Source organism: Aptenodytes patagonicus, chromosome 8 (assembly GCF_965638725.1).
Source record: "Aptenodytes patagonicus chromosome 8, bAptPat1.pri.cur, whole genome shotgun sequence".
Taxonomy (NCBI): domain Eukaryota; kingdom Metazoa; phylum Chordata; class Aves; order Sphenisciformes; family Spheniscidae; genus Aptenodytes; species Aptenodytes patagonicus.
In genome coordinates this window covers 16841484-16862996 of record NC_134956.1, presented here as the reverse complement: position 1 = coordinate 16862996, position 21513 = coordinate 16841484, and the positions used below count along the sequence as shown (strand labels likewise).

General features: G+C 45.0%; 2 protein-coding genes across 3 annotated transcripts in view; both read right to left on the bottom strand.

Moving 5' to 3' along the window:
- Positions 1-3300: 3300 nt before the first annotated feature.
- Positions 3301-6753, bottom strand: SNTN (sentan, cilia apical structure protein). Its single transcript, XM_076345875.1, has 4 exons — positions 6644-6753; positions 5981-6015; positions 5077-5216; positions 3301-3594 (listed from the first exon to the last, which is right to left on the bottom strand). Exons 1-4 carry the CDS (start codon positions 6751-6753, stop codon positions 3436-3438), a joined length of 444 nt encoding a protein of 147 aa, XP_076201990.1. The 3' UTR covers positions 3301-3435.
- Positions 6754-13310: 6557 nt separating this feature from the next.
- The window catches only part of SYNPR (synaptoporin), a 113974-nt gene continuing 105771 nt past the window's right edge, over positions 13311-21513 (bottom strand). The window contains exons 5-6 of one of the 2 annotated variants that reach the window (XM_076346561.1): positions 15937-16128; positions 13311-15183 (exon numbers count right to left, since the gene is read on the bottom strand). In XM_076346561.1, the coding sequence (XP_076202676.1) occupies positions 14917-15183; positions 15937-16128 (459 nt within the window). In that variant the 3' untranslated portion in view covers positions 13311-14916. The remainder of the gene's footprint in view (positions 15184-15936; positions 16129-21513) is intronic. The other variant, XM_076346562.1, reaches the window with a different exon arrangement.

Sequence of the window (21513 nt, the reverse complement as noted above, 5' to 3'; positions counted from 1 at the left end):
AAGAAGTCACAGAAAGAAGCTGGAGGTGTGCTAATTGAAGTATGAGAATGAACCTGCCTTCCTGAGCTGATATTTTGGAATGGAAGCTGAAGATCTGAGGCTGAAGCTCTCCCTGATGCCCATTTCTCCTCTGACAGTCATTTGAAAGCTCATGTAACTGCAGAGATGACTCAGACTTTTCAGAACAGAACTTTAAACTTAGACCCAAAGTCTGCAGAGCCTCCCAGGGTGGCTGTTCACACCTGGACGGTGTAGCTGCACAAATCCCAACCTAACCCCAAGCCCGCAGAGGTCAGGTTTTGACTAGCTGCTCTTGATGCTGCCTTCACTTCTAGGGGGTATCAGATATTCATATGATGTTCACACTTGCAGAGGCAGAGGAGCCTGCAGATTTCATCAATTTAGCTGCCTGTTCAACTCCTTAGCACTTGTGTGGGCTCTGCTATGAGAAATCGATGATGAACTCCCATTGCTTCCAATAGGAGCAAGCTAGGAACAAAATAAAGCACAACAGCAGCCTTTTAAGCAAGCTTTTAGCCAGCTCCCCGAGGATGCAGCCAGACATGCTGTCTACGCCATATCAGCTTCAAAGATGTTAGCTGAGAGTGCTCAGGGCAGCCACAAATAGTCTGAGCTAATAAAAGAGCATCTTCCACAGCCAAGCTGCAAACTTCTGCCTACTCCTAACTTTAAGAAGTTGCTGGGGCTCTTCCAAGTGTGTCCTTCTGCTTTTGAGCACCAGGCAGGACTTTCAAGGACTGATGCAGATCAAGCCTTGCACATCCCATTCGTTTTGTTCAGAAACTCTTGCAGAAACCATCACAGTGCCTCTTGGAAAGCCACGGTCTTCTGTGCGAGAAGCCCAGTGTAGACTGGCATCCAGTTCCAGCTCTGCGACATGCGCTGAGCAAGGCACTCGGTTTTTCTGTGCCTCTGATTCCTTCCCTACCATTTGAATATCTTTGCTATTGAGTTGTTCAGGAATTGCTTCTTACTTTGGATTTTCACTGAGCTTAGCACAAGGGGCTTTTGATCGAAGCCAGGGACTTGGGATGCTAGCTCACAACACACTGCATTAGAATAAAAAGGGCTTGCATACGATGAGGTGACAGAGCGAATTGATCTGATAAAAGGCTCTTAAGTCATTAATTCAAGTCATGCAATATTAAGAAACATTTCAGCAATAACAGAAACTGTGTTAGGGCCTTAGCAATTTCAAAGAACTCTTTCTTAATTGGCTTCACAATATTGTTGCTTTTGGCTTTTTGTTGTAACAGAGGGATATTAGGAAATTTATGCTTTCAGAGTCACCAGTGGCTCCCAAACAAGCTTTTCAGGGCTGTGCTGTTTTCTTTACATTAGTAATGGAAAAGCCTTCTAGGAACTCTTACATTCAATCCATCTTTCTACCCCAGGAAAGGAGCATCAGCTGATTTTTTAAGCTTTCACAGATCTTCTACCTGGCCAAAAACCAAGGGGACGGGGGAAAAGACTGAGCAACACTAGGGACACATTATCAATATGAAGCTGTGATACCCGCGTGGATGAGGCTACCAGATCACGTCCTCATTTTGATCCGGAGTGCTTGGTCAAGGTCCGCTTCCTCAGAGGACACAAGCCCAGAAGGGATGGTCTCCAGGAGAAGTTTGCCCTCTTCATCCATCCCTGTGCTCCCATTTCCCATCTGTGGGAGATTTGACGTGCAGGGGGCAGTCACCCTCACAGCACGGGGCCACCAGTCCCTCAGTGGGAGGTGTACGGGAGGGACATCTCCATGAGCAAGCTAACGGGCAGAAACGGCTGCTTGCTGGTTTTGTCACTTCTCGCCGCAGGTTTGATACTGCCTATTGTTGCAACCCACCATCAGAGCAAGGGACTTGGCTAATATGAGATTTTATTTGTAGGAGGATCATTTGTGAATGTTTAGCCTCCAGGCCAGGCCATGTCCTGACTGAAGTTCAAACCCCACAGAGCAGCACCTTACCTGCTGAGCTTCATTTCAAAACCCACCGCATCCATTTGCATTTCTTCTTTCAGCTCCGTCCCATACCGCACAAAGACACAGACCTTCCCTCTCAAAACAAATGGCTGCTGGCCTCCTACTGCAATGTGTCTTTCCTTTGCACCAAAATCCATTACAAAACATCCTCTTAGCTTCTGGAAACACTGAGAGCCTTTTTATATCAAGGAGTTAAATCTTGTTACTCAGCTGGCATTAATTTCCCTCTTTTAACACCAGAGGTTTTGATCCCTTCCTGTTTAAAAAATTACGCACTGAAGCTAAATCATTCTTGTCTTCTCCTTTCCAGACAAGGAAGAAGAGAAAATGAAAAGGGTTGCAATGTTTTGCTGGCTTGCTCATCTTTACTGTCTTGGTAGAGGCTTGTTAAATTCTTACAGAGGATATTCTGTTCCTGTGAGACCGTTTTTTGTGCCCCAAAGGGATGTCACAGTGGGCTAAATGTTGGCTCTGAGCCAGGACCTGATAGGTAGGAATCAAAACAAAGATTAGGATGATGAGCGTTTAATACTGAGGCTCTGGCCCTAAGCAAGCCCATAGTCAGCTCCAATACAAACACTTTATTGGCCACCCTTTTTCCCCACCATCCCTAGTCTGGCCCACCTCTTCACTTATCTGGTTTCTCCTCTTCACAGTTTCATGAAACAACGGGCTCAGCTGGCTGACGTGTTTAACTAAGTCACCCCTTTGGTCACACAAGCACAGCACTGCCAAAGATGCATTGCAAATGCTGGACTTGAAATTCCTTCCATAGTGATCACTCAATGAAGAGGTCAGCTAGAGGAGGAAATAAAAATAAATTAATGCTCCTTTCAGAAGGGTTAATGGTCGTTGGAAACCACACAGACTAAAATCAATGTTTACCGAAGGCTGCAACAGATTTTGCTGTCGCTGCCAATTGTGAAACCCATCACTGGGATCACTCTGCTCAGGGCTGAAGCACCCTGGGGTAACTGGGAGAGCCCTGGGGAGCTGACCGGCCATGCCACGCATGCTGCTGCCCCGAAGGGAGATGGGGCTGCACATTTTTGCAGTAATCTCCCCATCATCTCCCCACAATGGTGTGGGAGATGACGGAGAGGTCTGGGAGAGCATGGGCTGCCTTTCCCTGGCATTAAGCTGGGCTGGGGGCTGCACCCAGCTGCTAACTGGTGTTGGGGCCTTGGGACCCACCAACAGCCAGTCAGCACACCCTCCCAAAGCACGTACATAGCAGACACAAAGCCCTGAGCACCAACATTTCACTCCACGAACCGTTTCTACAGAGGAGTGAGTTCAGCCAGGTTTGGACAAGACTTTATTCTATTTAAAAGGGACCAGCACAGGGTATCCAGGCACTCGGTGTTATCTCTGTGTGCGGTTCACTCCTGCTTTCCTTATAAACTGCCAAGCCATTTCTTCTTTTAAAGCACTGATCATTTTGTGGTTTTCACATTTTTGATCTCCTGCAGTAGGTCAGACATCAGAGTGAGACTGACTAACAAGATCATGAAATCTTCAAAATCGATTTTGTTCTCCGACTCCTCATCCAGGGCAGAAATTATTTCCTGGTATTTTGGTTTGTTTTCTTGGCCCTATGGAGAATTTTAAATGGGGGGGGAAAAAAAAAAATTAAGCATGAGGCTCCTTTTTTATAGCATCATTAAAAAAAAAAAAAAGAAAGGAAGAGAGAAAGACACCTATGTAAAAATTCATGTATTTTTCTATCTTCCCATTCAGGTTTTTATGTTCACATGCATATTAGTTTTTCTAAAGGTATCCCAAGAAACTCAAACAGAAATATTATAGCAATCAGACAGAACAACCAGTCCCCAAAGTTTCCACCCGAATCCAGAATACATCTTTTAAAAGACACCTAGTCATGACTGAAAATCTGGCAGTGATGATGATGTAGCTGGTAACTGCTGGAAAAAAAAATGGAGTCCTGTGTCTTGATAAAATCAGGGAGAGGAAAAAACCAATCAACCCTCCTAACCTTAATATTCAAGACAGGTCCTCAAATATATACTGTGAATGTCTCAGAAACTGTTGATTTTACAGACATGACGTCAGTAGCTGCTATTCTCTGTCCTGTTGGACATTACTGTTGGAATGGAAGGGGTTATTAAAATAATGTATCGTGTCTGTTATTCATATTTCCTTACGGGGGAAAAAAAAAAAAAAAAGAGTTCCAGGATATTCTTTTAGCTTAATAATCTTCAAAACATCTCATGATTCCAAATTTGATTGGGTATTGATATTTTCAAGTCCTTTTCTATAAGGTGCCTAGTTTCTAATCTGGTACCAATTCCCCCTCCTCAACCAGTCATATGATTTTGTTATTCTTGGAAGCAAAGGTATTGTCAAGAATGTCTTTACTCCTAAACATCTCTCTCATTTATTTAGTTGAGCTCTTTTTACTAGTCCTACATGGTTTTTTCTACCACTTGATAAAACTGTTTTGTTTTGTTTTATTTAGAGAGGGGCGAAAAAAAAATCTGCAAGAAGTTTACAGCCACAAGTGCCAATATAGGTGTTTTTCCCTATACCCAGCTGCCACCGAGACCCCGGGTGGGTGACCGATGGAGAGGTGCTTTCTGCTCCCTTTCTCCCAGCAGCCCCACCAGTGACCGCAGCGCATGCGGCTCTGCAGCACGGGGCTGGCTCTCCTGGTACTGGGTCAGTGCTCTGGCAAACTACCAAACGCCTCATTAAATGCAACGGCTTTCTTCTCTTCATAAATACAGTCTCTGTCATTGTCTGAGGGGGTTTTTTTTTGTTTGTTTGTTTGGGTTTTTTTGCAATTGCCCCATTTTCTTTAAAAAAATGCAAGCAGGCACGTCAACCGTGATTTATTGCTGTCCCCCCTCCTTTAGCCCTGTGTCAGACACAGGCTCAACGTAAAGCAACTAGTTCACTGAAGATGTTTGTACCAAATCACTACACTCTCACTTGGGATTACCCCATGGACTGATGCCTGCCCAGCTGCAGGACAGAGCCCGAGGTGCCATTCCCACACCCAAAGTGCCCGGCCAGTGCCGGCCCAGCGCCACCCACTCACCCAAACCCCCCCTCACCTGTATGAAACCCCGAAACTGGGTTTGCAGCAAGCTTTTGGTTTCAGCTTTGCTGAGCTTCCCCTCGGGGTCAGCAGAGTTGTTATACACCAAAGCCACAGTAGCAAAAGTTTTTTCAAGGTCTGAGCCTTTTCCTAGAGCTAGCAAGGGGGGAAAAAGTTATCAGTCTATCAGAAAAAGTGGCATTTGAGAGATAATTGAAAGGAATCTGTCAGAACCATCCTGAGTGGGTGGAAATCTGTGTAGTTTCATTAAAGTTAATGAGACTGAAACTGTTTATACCCACAGAGGACCTGGCCCAGATTTTATTTGGAGTGGGCCAGCAACATGCCTCACGTCCCATGGAAACACACCCCAAAAAGAAGCTTTTGATCGGAGCTGGGGCAGTAATGCAGGGTGACACGTGAGACCCATCGGTCTACCCCCAGCCTGGGCATCCAGCAAGGACCTGCCATGCCATGGGGACAGGCTGTGCTGGCCATCTCCTGGGTGCGTTTGGACTCCCAGGAACCTGTATCAGGGAAAACATGGCCCATTTGGGAAACCTGGCTGAACAGAAATGCCCGTGTCTGAGCATCAGCATTACACTTCAGCCTTACAGTATACTTGGGATTTTGGCTGGATACGTTCCCTCCCTCCTGAGCTGCATGCTAAAGACTGCACACTCACAGCCCTCAGTTAGCATCAGATACCACAGATGATTTGGGTTGTGATTTTTAAAGGAAAGGCAAGCAGAAGAGGAGATGCAGATCAACACGGGAGCACGTTGCACAGGGACCCACGAGACCCTCTCGTCTTGCACCAGCCGAGGGTGCAGCTCTGCTAAATCACCGGGATTTACTGCACTTGGGCCGTGGCCTTGGAAGACCTGAACCCCCAAGGGGCAACGAATGGGTCCCCTTACCTTTTATTGATGCCAGCTGCTTGGCTATAGGTATGCTGGTAGTGAGAGAGAAGAGAGGCACGGTTATCACCTGGTGAATTGTGTGCGTATATGTAGTTTCTCTGTGAGCGAGTTTGCTCGTTTCTGTTTCATTTAATCCCCCAGGAACTCAGGGCTTCCCAAGGGAGACTGGCTTTCCTTCACAGTAGAAAGGAAGATGGCCTTTACAAGCAGCACACAACATCACACAGCTCCTAATTCTTCACCTAGCAAGTAGCCTGGAGTTGTTAGTAAGGGTGCTTATTAAATAATTTTAAGACAGGGGCATTGCAACATCCTTCAAGTAATTTCTTCAGAACATGAAAGAGCTCCGGGAAGTTTCTCAGTTTTAAGCCCATCCCCAGGGAAGTACAGAGTGTCATCCCCCACTCACCACTGCTCCCAGTTTGGAGCAGACACATAGCTTTTATTTCCAGCAGGACTCACATCTGTGAGGAGTGCCTCCCCTGCTTTCTGTTAAAACTTAAAGCCTGCTTACTTTTGCTAAAGTGCTGGAAACTAATTACAGAGCAGCCAACGCACAGCAGAAGAGTTTGCTTGTGATAGAGACAAATACATCCAGATAATGAACTTCAAGACAAACGGCAGCTCACCAGAGATGCAAAGAACAAAGCGATGACTTACCGCTTGGGCATGCCTGCTGCAACCAAAGGGCTTTTTTTGGTGGAAGCAGGAGCTGGCTGATTGACCGAGTACTGCTTCGTGCTGGGAACGCTTGCTCTACAGCCACACATCTCGAGGCCGGGGTGTTTGTGATCTCTAAGCAACTCGAGTAATAGCAAACAGGTGAATTCAAGCTCTGCCCTGTGAAAGCAGCCTGCTTGCAGCCATGCCCTATCAATAATGTAAATGCTACCTGGTGATCACGGAGACGGCTAAATACATCGGTCTAAAGCAGCCCTTGTAAGGCAGCACTGCTGGGTTGGCAAGTAGTGTGGCTTTTATTTTGAGAATTTGACAGAAACAAACCAAACTAATGGAGCCTGAATCCTCTTAGATCTGTAGGGATGTAACTTTGCTTCAGGAATAACTAAGACACTGAATCCATTCAGCTATACACATTATCATTTTAATGGAAAGCGTTTCTAGCGTGGGCTAATGTAACTTGCCCCAAGCTATAAAGTGAGTTTTCCTATAGACAGAGTCAGAAACCAAGAGTTTCCCAATTCCTGACCCAGCATTTATCCTAGGCGAGCATGCTCCCGCTCTAATATTTATTCCCCTGGCACAGCGCATAGAGACCTGTTCTTCTTCTGAACTGCTTGCAGAGCAGCATCCAGCACGGAGCCTCTGCTTCGGTTTCTATCCAAACGGATACTGCCTGCTTCCAAAAGCAGCACGGAGCCATATGGCAGAGCAGTCGTGCATTAGAGGAACTGGAAGGGCTCCGATGAACTTTGTTATTTATTGGCATGGGTATCGCTATTAGAAAACACACAGCTTGTCACGCTGCCTATCTCTGCGCATGGTCTGCTTTCTGCGGATCCTTTGCCTAGAGGTGTCTAGACAGGATAACTTTGACCTAAAAGACCAAGCGGCTGTTTTAATCCCAGGGAGGTCTGTTAATAGGTAGTGACTTCAACTACCTCACCCAGCTCATCACTCCTGGTGAAAGGATACAACGCTGATGTTAAAACTACCCAGGATGAGACTTTATGTAACAGGACACGCAAAGGAGACTGCAACAGATGGCCTAGAGAATTAAAATGTTTTTCTCATTTAGTAGAAGCTAAATTACTGAAGGCTAATGAATAAGGATGTTCACCACCTTACTGTTCCTGGATTTTAATTATCTTAAAAAGCATGGGAAAAGAGAACCTTTAATTTTCCATCTAAGAGTGTCATTACTCAAACAATTCACAGCCCTTTTCTGAGAGGTTTAAGCTGTCTTAGATCTCTAGTGCGTTCTTTAGGACTGGCTCATGAATAAAACAGAGCCTGTAATTGCAATGACGCAGCCAAAACACATATAATCAATGCTCATTATCCCATCAATTAACACACTAAAATTAAACAAGAATTCAGGCTTAGTAATCTGCCATCAGCTAAAAAAAAAAAGATCCTTGATATCATGTTGAAGTGATAATTCCCTTTCACATCTGTTGAACCATACAACGAGGCATGAAAAGCCTTACATCCCGCTTAATCCGCAGAATGGTAACGTTTGGTCTTAGCGTCCAAGGTAAAAATGAGAGTGAGAAACAGACTCTGTTGCATGTTTATCAGCTACAGGCAGTGCTGTGAGCTGGCTGGCAAAGCCAGCCCTCTGCATTTTGGGATCTTTCCACTGTAGATCAGATTTCAGCTCGCAGGTTTTTTTAGTCTAACTGACTTTTGGGAGCCTGAGTTCTAGAACAGGTGATTTGCTTTGCTGGGGTATTAACAAGTTCAAGCAAGCCTGGGGTACATTATCCCTCTAGGATATACTAATTGGCGTATACAGGAGCATTAGTGCTTAACAGATAAAGGGTAGCACAAGGATAATCCTTGCTGTTGCAGATGATCATCTTTGAAGACAGCAAGATTTTGGCTGTATGTCTTGCTTGAGTATTCTGGTCAGCAAGGTATGCGGGGAGCCAGGCCATCTGCTCTCTATCTATTTTGATACGCACTATGTTTGAAATATCCAGGTGCTTTTATCGGTCAATTTTTAGCATGTTTCACACGTTAACAATATTGTCTGCACAAAATACGCAACCCAACACTTAAAACTGCAAAATCTTTACAGGCAGTTCACTTAAAATAATTGCCACTGCCAAAAGCCACAGTCTCCACTCCGCTTTTGGTATTTTCCCAGAGTTTTCCCATCTTTTTTTAAGTACTTTCTGCAATTCAAGACGACTTATGTTGCAAAACGTTTGTGTGTGATGGAGCCCCGGCTCCCTTAGAGATGACCCTACAACACTCGGCAGGGGCAGGTGTGGGCATGCCCGTGGTGGGCAGGCATAGCCAAGGGACGGAGGCACAAGGGAATACCGAAACCCAAAGATGTATTCACACCATTAGCCACTCAGGCTTCATTTCTTCGGAGAAGTCTTCTGCAGCTGCAGGAGACGTGCTGCTAACTTGCACCCTGGGAGGTAATAGCTTGATTTCTTTGTGACCAGAATATGGTCATTTTTATCTTACATGATACATGTATTTTTTTCCAAAGAGTCAAGACTGAGAAGCTCCCCGCTCCATCTTAGCCCAAAACAGGACTGGCTGCCACAGCCTTATACTATTTTCCTCTTGCTCCATCCCTTGGAAATCAATTACTTAATGTGGGAAAAGCTAGCAGAAGCAGCAGGTCTAATGTGCTCGCTGCGGTTGGTCTCTCAACACCAGCCACAACCGGTGGCGCCCCTGCATTGTCCATGCCCCTCCTGCTCGGGCAAGCGGGCTCAGCCCCGCTGGGGAAGGACCTTCTCCTTGTCTTCTGCACGGTGGCGTGCAAAGAGGAGACACAACCCAGCGCAGGTTTAGGGGGGGCATTTAACCAGCTCAAGGGATCGATAGCTGTGCTGCTGCAACAAGCAGTCTGCTTTGCACAACTGTAAGTTAGCTAATGGCCGCTGTACTCCTCTGGTTGCAGAGCCAAACCAGCTCCTGCTCACCGGTAGCTGCTTTACCCGTGCTAACGTACTGCTAAGCATCCAGAAAAAAAAAAAAAAATCTGAACCCCTGCATTTATTCCAGGACGTAGGGAATGTGGAGGATAAATAAAATCACAGGGTGAGTGTTTCCTACCCATTTGTTTCTCCATCACCATGCCTTTTGGGGTGCATGCTGCTGCTGCTGCTCCCATCTGCACTGGGATGGCAGAAGTGATGTGCTGTGTGTCCCAGGAGCATTTGCCTCTTGGCCACCACCATTTTTTTTTAAATATCTCTTTGTAGTCAATTTGATTTCACTCAAGGGTGAAATCTGCACCAGTATTTACCTGCATCAGTCGTGCTGGGCGCAGTTTGCTGACCGGTGCCTGATGATTAACCTGTGACCAGCGCTCCTCCGGGTAACGCAAAATGCTGCCCCGCAGGGCACGCTCGGTGGGTCTGTGCAGGGGTCGGGGTGAGGAGGAGACCCTGGCTGGGAGGCACCGATGGGTCAGCCCATCTCCCCTACCGCACACGCAGGAGATAGCTCAGCCTGGAATTTAGCTCTGGGGTCACAAATGGTTAAAATATTTATGAATCCCATTGCTGAGACAGAGCAGGTAAAATATCATTTAAGAAAAGCTATTAGAACTGGTCTGTCTGCGGGGAAACATCATTTGTCATCTCATGTCCAGGCATTTTTTCAGACGTGGAACAGCACTTTGGCCAAAATAGGCTCGTGCCTCATATGGGGGCTGTCAGGGAGCAGAGCGGCTGCGGGGATCCCCTGCGTGCAGGCACCCAACTCCCTGGGTTTCTTTGAAAAATCTAACGGATAAGGGATGAGCCCAACATTTTTGGTATGATATTCACTTTCAGAGGGAAGCCTGAAAATACATTACCAAATAGTTTTTCCTCTGAGAAATGTTTTATTATAGGACATTTAAACTTTAAAAAGGCAGCTATACTCATAAACACCTAAAATCTTATTAAAGAAGGACACAACAATAAAAATGTAAGAAAAGAAACTGGTAGCTAAATGCAACAAATGGGATGCCCCCGGTCAACTATTAAAAATTCATATCAAAATGCTAAGATCTTTGTACTGAGGATGTATGGCATTGATGAATGATGGGACAATCAGCACCAGATATTAATATTAAAATACAGATTATTGCTGCAGTTAGAAAATTCCAGGAGGAAAAGCTCTTGGGTTTAGTAGCAGGAGGGAATAAAAAGTAATCCTGAAAAAGAATAGTTAAGTCAGGGAGAGCATAAGCTAAGTAGCCCATCCGTTCACATGTATCTAAAGATTTTGATTAAAATCTGGCTTAAAACAAGTAGACAGAGGACTAAACACTTATGACATGGCGTAATATGAGAAGAAATTTTCAGAAAAGGATGAAACAATACATGGCAGTTTTTACTTGCTAGTTCTTTATCTGTCTGTAATATTAACTGTGAAACTCTGGAGATGTCAGGAGCAGACTACAGACAGGTGCCGTGAGTGTTCCACGCGCCTGTCTCTTTCATCAGTACATCAGAGATTCAGCCAGGAGTAATTCAGGGCTAGAGCCCGATTTGCTCACTCATATTGAGAGCATATACAAATTGGAAATAATTAACCTAATCAGATCAGGCAATTGCAATATGAATTCATGCAACAGGAGCACAAAGTTTCTCCAAGTCCTGGCCATCACCGAGGCTATGTTACGGGCAGCTTGATGGCCACAGTTTAAGGAGATTTGATCTGTCATTGGGCAAGTATCGCACAATAAAAAACCCCACCCTGTCAAGTAGGGGCACAGCCCTGTAGGCTGGATTTGCATTTAAATTCATCCCTGTCTCCTTGATGTGCTGGGCAGGGAGCAAAGCAGGCTGCAGGGCCACTGGGTACCCGCAGCGGTGCTCCCCGCCCTCTCCAGCCCCTCTCCACGGAGGGGATGATGCTGCAGCTTTGCAAAGTGCATCCCCTCCGCAGTCAAGAGCAATGGGGAAACCCTAAAACAGCACGTGAGCACACGATGCCTCTTCCTTGGCCTCCGAGGCACCTGGAGAGAAAGACCTGTGCTCCCCGCCCCCCGCCACACTCGCAGAGGTACCTGCCTCTCCTCCACAGCTCTACACTTGGTAACGCAAATACGCTCCCATCTCGGGTAGCTGAGAAATGGGCTATAAAGAGAAACGCATGGGAAAACAGGAGGGACAGCACAGAAGATCAAGGAACATGTTTTTTCCCAGGCTGACCTAGTTATTTAACTAACTGGCAGAGATACTCACTAATGATGAAGTAGGAAAGCAATCAGTCTGCCAGCAGCAGTTTCACAGAGGATGCTCGAGTTTACTTAGCCATTTGTCTTAAACCCAGGAAACATCAAATACAGTCTTTTCCATCTTGCTGCTCAACGCTTTGCTATATAGTCACTATACCCAGTTCAAACAAACTTCAAATTTCTTAATGATTGCCACAGGATCTGATAAGACTCGAACCCAGAGGAACCCAGAGGAAACACTCACATACATTTTCTTATATAACACAGACAAGTGCATGCATCATTTTTGTTTTCACTTTTGCTGCTGCCATACTATATGAATCTGAGAAGCTATAGATGAAGAGATTTTTCACCCCCCCTAATTCACGGTGAAGACTATAGTCCCCAAAGCATAACAACCAGCTCAACTGTTCTGCGTGGCAGCAAGGAGCTAACGTACCTGTGAATGTCTGGCCGACTGGGTAAAGCAAAGGGCAAGTCTTTCATGAAAACATGTGCCTCTTCCATGACTTTTGTCAACTCTTCCACCAGCTGTGCCCTTCATGAGAAATCCTTAGATTTGAAGTTCTGCAAATAATACCCAAAATAAGTCATCAGCTTAATTCTGTCCCCAGTCTTGTATTAGAAACTGCCCTGTCTCCAGGGATGTCACCTCCTGAGGGTTTGAAAGCTGCAGTTCCTGTGCTCACATGGTTACACAAGAATTTCAGCTTGTTTGAAATGCGGGAATTAACCTAAGCAAAACTCAAGTTTCTTACCCTCAGCATTGGATAGAAAAGTTTGGAAACGGGACCCTGCTGATCTAGGTGGAAAAGTTGATGAAGAGAACGCTAGTTGACACAAAAAACTCTATCTATTTCTAGTGGAGAGGCTTAGATGACACAGCTCGGGATATTCCTGATGAACTAATACAAAGTGGATTTTTAAAAAAAAAAAAAAAAGAAAAAAAAAAGAGAAGTAGGACTATTTGGGAGGGGGCATGAAGAGCAGACATCCTATCCCCATTCCCTTGCCACACACACAGATCTCACTTTCTCCTGGCTTGCCTATATCTAACCTTTTCCAAACTTTAAAAAACAAGGAACAAAAGAACTGAAAGCCGAAATAGAATTTTTCATTGACCCAGAAAATTGTATTTTGCTCCCATTTGGAACACCAGGACATTTAGATATTCCGGTTTGTCCTCTCTACAGCTCAAACATGGCTTTCCAGCAATCCACGGAACTGGGATAGTTAGCACAGTACTGGTTAGTCCTACTGACAGGTGGAAAGAGAGGTAAAGAGGCAGGCAGGTATTGAATTGCACGGTTTTAATTTTTTTTTTTTTTAAACTTGTGATACTGACCTTTAGTGACAAGTGTCTGTGGAAGTGTCATACTCCACTGTACATTAAAATAATCCTCATAAAAGTGTTGGAAAACAGTAAGAATATGACCAATAATGTCAAGCACAGGAATAGTTATTTATCTTTAATAGTTTTCTTCTCAGTTATTTTGCAGTGACATTTTAGTATTAACATACTCTGAAAACAAGCATTGTATGCAATAACTTTATTAGGGTCAAATAGATATCACAATATAGATTCATCCACCGAGTAGCCATAAATCGGTTACAACAATCATAGAAGAGACTAAGCTGTTTTAAGCTAAGATGCTTTCAACATTACAGCTCATACAATAAGATTATATACTGATACACTTTGATTTAGAAATGCAGATGATCAGTTTTGATTAGGATATTGTGCTTCCGGCTTTCGTTTGCGTCAATGCGTCCCATGTGCTGTAGTGAGGAAGGGCTGAATTTCCCAGGGAGAGATCCGAACGGGCTCAGGTCTGGCTCTGGCTATTTTAGGATGAGCTCCTCTGAGCCTGGGTTATTTGGTCAATCGAGTTACATTCTCTGGTAGCACCAAGCTAGCGCTCAGAGCAGCGGCAGAACAGAGGGATATCTAACAATCTTGAAACAGCCCAGGTGGAAAGGTTTTCTTATTATCAGAGGGTATAAAGGAATATTTATGCTTTGTAAGGTCACAACAATACATGCGGTTTTCATGTTTTGCTGTATTAAGCAACAGGGCATTTTGAAATGGTTTTGTATACTGATATCTGCACCTCTGTTATCTTAGTTAAATAAATACCTTTGTAAACATATAACACAGTTACTTGGTCCTCATTTTCCACAGCTCACGTTAAAAGATTCACAAAACATCCATAGAAATAGTGATTTATAGAATGAATACTTAGCTGAGTTAAATGGAATAAACATTGGTCAGGTACCATATATACTACTGATTGCCATTTCGAGGAAAAACATTTTAGTTACAAAGCATTCAGAACTTGGGTAAGCCATATCTTCAACTCTGCAAAATATAGAAAAGATGCATACTTCTTTTAAACATACATTTAACAAAATGTAGTGGCAGAAGTTGAGAAGTTCCATTTACACAGTCCAGACATTTGGTAGTATGAAACTGCTTATCCATGCACTAAATTACGGATGACTCAGTTAACTGAAATAATAGTAAAATCTTATGAAACAAAAGCGTATAACCAAACAAATGCTCTGAAGAGTCACAAACAGGCAGTTTTGAAAATTTAGGTGCAATGTTACATGCATGGATATACAGATTAATCTGTAGAAATAATAGTAAACCACTTTTCGTTTTTCACCAAAATGCGGAAGGAAATTCAATTATATTATGCATATTAAATACTACAGACTTGAGGCTACAAAATGCTTCTACCATCTTAACACATACAAAACTACCATAAAGTTATTTCTACAGTACATACTACAACACTGACTCCAGGTCACCACCTGTGATAAGCATGTCTCCTGTATCTGGCTAGTCAGGGAAAAAAAGGCCAACTCCAGCCCACCGGCCACCTCCCATGTGTCTCAGGAGGTAGGCTTAGATCTTCAATCGACATTAAACACCGTGTTGTAGTATTAATTTATGTAAAACCCTTAAAAACCTGGTGCCACTGAACCTTGAGACCTGTTAAACTCTCTACATGTGAGGGATGCATGAGCTTGTGTTGCATGAACCTTAAATTTGATTAGCGAAGGAGGTTGGCCCGCTCTGGCCGTAGCTCTGGGACTGGCCGTATTCATCCACCTGGCCGTAGGAGCCCGGCTGGTTGTAGCCACCCGCCGGCCCGTAGCTGTCTTGGTTGTAGCCACCTTGGTTGTAGCTGCTGGACTGCTTCTCCATGGCGTCCGGAGGGTGCCGCTGGCCCGAGGAATGCCAGCCTGTCTCCTTAAACACAAACCAAATGTTGCCTGCCCAGAGGATAAAGTTCAAGAAGCCAAAGACCTGGGTGGGGAGAAGAGGAGCTCGTCACCCGGCAGCCGTGGTCTCACAGCCCAGCCTAACGTTACGGACCCCGCACAGTTCTGGGAGAAGTCAAAGCTGCTCCCAGTCCATCCTTCTCCCAAAACCTGCTGGAAAATTTTCTCAGCTTTGGAGCAAATTCCCAAATTCACCTCCCTTAGCTGTAGCTCACCAGGTGTCTGTTTTCCTTTTTGTTTCCAAAAAAAAGGTTGAGTTTTTAGGCCAAAGTAATTTTTTTTGTTTGAAAACATAATCTAGTTTAAAGAAACTGCAGAAAGATAAGATTGAAAGAAAATATTTATAAAGAGAGAAATTACTTGCTCCGCTAACCTGAAGTTTTTTTTTTTTTTGTTTTTTAAACATTCTGAAAACCAATTTTGTGTTGTTTTTTTGAGGATTTTTAAAGGAATCTGCAAGGCACAAAACCTTTTCTTCCTAAAGGAGCGCACAGACCCCTTTTCAAAAGCGTTGCAGCAAGCAAGTTAAAAGCAGACAGGCCAACTTGGACAGACACTTTGCTTTCTCCCCGTCCCAACCCTGCACGCTCAGCTGCTGCTCCACGGCAGAGATCTGATGCGAGTCACACTCTGCCTTTCCCCGCAGCAAGACTGTACTTCCAATTAAATCATTTCAGCTAACTGGTTTACACCAGCCAATTTAGGTCAATACACGGGTAAAAAAGATGAAAATACATTTGCAAGGTAAGGGTGAAAAGTTGTAATCAAAGTCACTTACAACCGAAGTGTTGAGGCTTGACATAACAGGGCTGCGAACAGGTAAGCATTTGTTGGATTGCTGTTTGCAGGCAGACATCAGTAATAGCACTTCGTCTGGGTCGGTCGCAATCTTCACATCTGACAGTCCTTTAGCCCAAGCAGATGAGCTCACTAGCCACAAGAATGAGAAGACCACTGTCACAATGAAATCCTAAAAGACAAATTAGTTAGAAGCATTATACTGGTGTGTCCATTGGGAAGAAAAAATATTAAAAATCACCAGAAAACTGGAAGCTTGCATCAGAGGAGAGAAAAAACCAAGACTTTGTTGTTTCGTGGAAGGTTGTGACTACTGTCATCACCTACAGAGCTAATTTTTGGAAGTGCTTGACGTGCCTAATGGGACAGAGCCCTTCAGCTGCCATTTGCATCTCTGACCCCGAGGCCAGATTCCCACAAGCGTGTGGCTGGTAGCCAGGATGCTGAGCTGCCCTGGAAATCTGGCCATTCATGGCACCTGGCTGATGAATTGGGAACAACTAAAAAAATATAGATGTCTGGTAAGGAGGTGGGCTCTCCTGAGGGCTCTCGCCCCGGGTGCTCCTACAGACAGCCGGGATGGGTTTCCAATAGGAAGCGTTTCCATCTGCAGCAGCATCTCAGGGAGAACCTGAAACTGGCTAATCCTCAGCTACCAGATGAGGAGTTTTCTCACCAGCTACAGGTAAGGCCAAATGTCCCTGCTCTGCACAAGCCGTGCAGCCGCTAATTATCACGAGTGAACAAATAAACAGCAAGACTTGCCAAGCACAGAGACTCCTCAGCTCCTCTCTGTCCCGGTAAAGCATTTGCTCCTAATTCCCATCCACGTGAAAAGAGGGGAGAAGGGGTGGCGGTCCCTCCAGGATCCAGCGCCTCCGAGCAGCTCTGCTCTGAACTACTCTGCTCACTTTTCCCTCGAAAGACTCTCAGGAGCATGCACAGGCATAAACTTCTCCTTGTCTTAGCCAGAACAAGTGGCCAAGTGACACTGTTGTTGTGTGGGTTTGGGGGGAAAGGAGGGAGGAGGTGTGATTTTTCAAGCTTTCTTATGTCTTGCTAAAACAGAAGAGCCTTTCTGCTGTCATATTTCATCCCATCTGTCAGCCCACAACAGATGGTAGAGGTGCCAAAGTCTAACATACCACTAACTGCATCGCTGCGTCTTGATATCCCACCTCCCATGGGAGCTGCTTCCCCTTCCCCCTTACAAAGTAAAGGTGTACATGGAAGGAAGAGAAAATGTTCATTAAGAACACAGCGTTTCGGGTTGCTATCCAAAGAAGTAAGTGATCCCTGGGAAACATCATTCTCCCCTTCTACAAGTGCACCTGACATTTGGGGAAGGAGCTCTCTGCAGCACCGCAGGGACAGAGGACGCATCTTCTTCCACGATGGAAAACGCACCAGTCAATAAACCAGCCGCACAAGCGAGCCATGAACAAAGGATTTCTTCACTCATGCAGATGGGATTAGATTAACTGTGCTTGGATGCTTTCCCAAAGGATACGTCCTTCTCTTTTAACAGTGCCACAATTTGTTTTCTGCAGGCCTGTCTGCTGCCGAGCTTTGAGTTCCTCTGACCTCCCTTCACGCTGGCCAAATGGGCTCTCTTGAAGAGCGTGAAGCCCAGGAGCTGACGACTATCTTAACACCCAAAGAGACTCCGGGTAGGCAGAGGCATATAGCCCAGAGTAATTTTTCTTCTCAGGGAGATTTCCAGCAAAAGAAATTATTGTATCTTACATGTCCTAGCAGTAACTGAATGAGAAACGCACTCCTAGAGGCAACAGTTCAATTGCAAACATTTCCTAAAAATTCCAGCTGGTAGAAACACTAGATATTCACTGAGCTATGGATTATGATGGAATATGGTCGTTATTTGCTATGAGGCTTGACACGTTATCTACCTGGATGCCAAGCCCCCGTATAGGTTCTGATTGACACAACAGACGGACACACCAGAGTTTTGGGGAATACATTTTTAAATGACAAGCAATTCTCTCTCAATGCCACCACACTATTAGACTTTGTAAGCTAAATCAAGCTCTGCAATCAGTGCATTGGCAGTAACAATAAAATAAATGCATAACAGCAGGTAGAAATTTGAAGCAAACAGAGACAAATTGACCAAAACTAATGCAATATAGGAGCTTAAACTTGCTAAAAAAGGGAAGTTATGAAAGTGAACAAAGTTCTTCAGGCAGGTGGCAGCAGCAGGGGCTCAGACCTGCTGTCGAGCTTGCAGATCCTGATCCCATGTTGGTGAAGCATTTGCACAACTTGTGGCACAAATGACTGCAATCTGCAAGAGTCCCTCGTTCTAATTGTTGGTAGCTCAGGTCTTGGGCTATAAAGTACTGCTAGGAACATCCAATAGCACTGTGCAGTTGAGGGGCTGGTCCTAAAGGGATTAAGTATTTCACGTTATTTCTCAGGTCTTGTCTTCTCCCTCTCACACCATCCTCCAGCCTTCTGCTGACTTCCTCTGCCCCGCTGCACCAGGGTGTCCATACAAGCCCAACCCTGCCTGGTCCTGCCCTCTCTGCGTTTAGTTCCCCTATTTGAGAGCAGATCAGAGCCTTGGGGAAAATGTCCCCGCTCCCAGGGGACTGCGATCGGCCCCTTTATACAGGAACTCCCCAAAACTGTAAAGTCTGGCTGGGTGCAAGAAACACACCGAGCCAAAAGGGAAAGATTGCACAGCGGGACTCGGAGAACCCACCCAAACCCCTCCACCAGCCGGAGGACACGACTGCTCCCAGAAACACGTTACAAGGCCAACAGCTTGTCAAGAAGACAGGACAGAAAGGCTAATGAAACACGAGGATTTTTTCAGCGGGTGCTCTCACCAAGGCTACATGGCCGGACTCGGGCTCTTGGAGGATTTGTTCCATCTCCTCTGCACTGTGCAAGGAGCAAAATATACAACTAGAGCAAACTTGCGTCTTCCTATTTATTTTGAATCTTTGCTAACCTTCAGCTTTGGCTGGAACTTGAACCTCTCTTGTTTTCAAGTGGGTTTGGATTTCTGGCTGAACATTTTCACAGCTCTGGGTGGAACAGAGTTACAAGATAATGACATGCTGAAAATAAAAGTGAATTTCAAGCGAAACTGTTCTGTGGCTTAATGTCTATCTGGGGAATTTCTCCTTGGTAATTAAAGCCAGAGTGTCTGCATACTAAAACAAATCTTGCATTTGAATGTTTAATATCCCCATAGCATGGGTGATTTTTTTCTTCCTCTGGAACAAAGTAATTTTCGTAGTTGCTCTCTTGAAACAGTGTCTACAGATCTCTTCAATGTGTATTGTTGTACGGTTACGCTATACTCCTAATTGCAAAGTTTCTTTCTCAGATCTCAGCTGAGATACTTTGGCCTGCCTACAGGTGCCTTTGGGAAGGAGGCAAAATAGGAACGTGTAGCAGGAAGCAGAAAACAAGATTTAAAATATGCCAAATATCCAAGGAGGGAGTTTTTAAGAGCCTGAAGTACGTGTAACAAAAAAAAAAAAATCTTGCTGCCTTTTTCAAGTTGAAACTTGCTATTACTGAGTTTGCCAAAAATGCCTACTTGGAACAATTTTATATATTATATGTTTTAGAATAGAACTGTGAATGCGCCTTTTCTTTTCATGGTAACTGAAACATTTCTTCTTGCTGTCAAGCTACTGGCTTTTGCAAAATGCCCATCTTTGGAGGGGCTAGTCGCTTAAGTCTCCCGAGCAGTTTCAAATCCCCCGGTGTCCAGTGCAATCTCACCCAGTCAAAAGCATCTGCAGAAGCTGCTTGTTTGCTTGGAAAGGGGAAGCGTTTCGCCTGCTCTGAGCTGGTCTGCGGCTTCAGCAACCCCTGGAGTGCTGTAACACACGTGTCCCCGGGCGCTCTCCATGCCCTGCTCTCCTTCCTGGCCAACGTGGTCCAAGTTTGGCATGACAGCCCTGGGCTGTTATGCTTGAAAACATGCAAAACCTCAGCTCTGGCCCGGCCGGAGGGCGCCTGGCATCCCTGCTGCGCTCCCGCTCCCTCCTCCCTCGCTGAAAGGCAGCTGCTGGCCCTGTAACTGGCTTCCACGCAGGGCTTTCAGTGCCTCTCCGCAAGCGTTTCCAACCGCTAACGCTCATGCTACAAAACCTTTTCATTTGACAAAACTTTCTCGTACATTTACAGCATACAAGGGAACAACTCCTCAAATGCCGAAGCCCACAAACCCTCCCAGCCAGAGCCTGTCTAGCCCAGTGGCACTGCCAACAGGTTTCATGCACAGCCATGCAGGAGCAGAGGGAGATTTCTTTACCCCAGCAGGGGCAAACTGCTCAGAGGATTTGCTTTCACAGCCACAACTGACCTAAAAATTCAAGAACCACCCCAGCGAAAGCCATAGCCCGGGAAAGTGGCCAACAGCAGGTTGCTGCAGGCAGCAAACACCTTCCTACAGTGGCATTTTAGCTCTTTTTTTTGTTTGAACAAGGTCCCACCCCAGATTTTCTCCAGAATGAAGCTTTGAAAGAATTACACGCTTCTCGCAACGGTGTGTGGCCTTGTGAGCTTGCTTCTGGCAGGGACGTGCGGAACCCTTTGGGAGGCACCAGCGTGTACAGCAAGGTCACTGTGGCTTGTGTTTCAAACAGGAGATGACAAAAGCGGGCTGAAACAGCTCTTTGAAATGCAAAGAATTATTCAGGCTATTCATAATTTCATTTTTTAACTGCAAAAGATTCAGTCTTTGTTTTTGCAGATGGCGCTTTATTCTTTTCCTATCTATTTTCTAGAAAGCAGGACAAAGGGGAGGAAATAAAACATGTTTAATCAAAGACATCTCCAAAGAGCAGACTAGGAGTGTACTTAACTCACTTGGTCCGCAACATATGTAAAGAACCAAATGCCTTTCTGCTTAATGTGATTATTCACAGGACTCCAGATGCAAAGGAAAGATCTCATCTTCTTACATGTAAGCATCTTTATGCACTGTAAGAATGAGATTATCAAGTAATCACTATAAAAATGAAGTATCTCTTTTTAGGGCTATGTCAGTCACTTTTCTTGGCTAAATAATTTTATACTTTTATATTAATTGATTGGAATACTAATTAAGTGACCTACATTTATACACGAATGCATGCGGTTTTTCATGGCCAATCTATAACTTCCCAAAGACAAACCTGAAGGCACACAGAGACAGAGTTGTCAGGGTGTGGGTTTTAAATGGAGTACATCTAGGGTAGAGAAACTATGGAAAAAATAAGAAGTCTGAGTGATGGGTACTGCTACACATTGACCGTGACTATTCTTTCCTTTATTTTCCTACTCCAGAGACAGATGGAAGCATCTACCCCCGATCCCCTAAAACGTCAGCACAGGACTAACTGTTGGGTCAGTTACTCTCTGCTTGCAAGCAGCTGCAAACATATAGATCTGAAACAGGGCATCAAGACAGAGGTGCTTGGGCTGGCGGTCCCAGGGCGCAGCTCATCTCTGCTCTCATTGCAGACCAGCAATGCCTCCCTAGGGCACATGGTGTTACACAAGTGGAAATCAGCTTAGGTTAGGCTTAGAG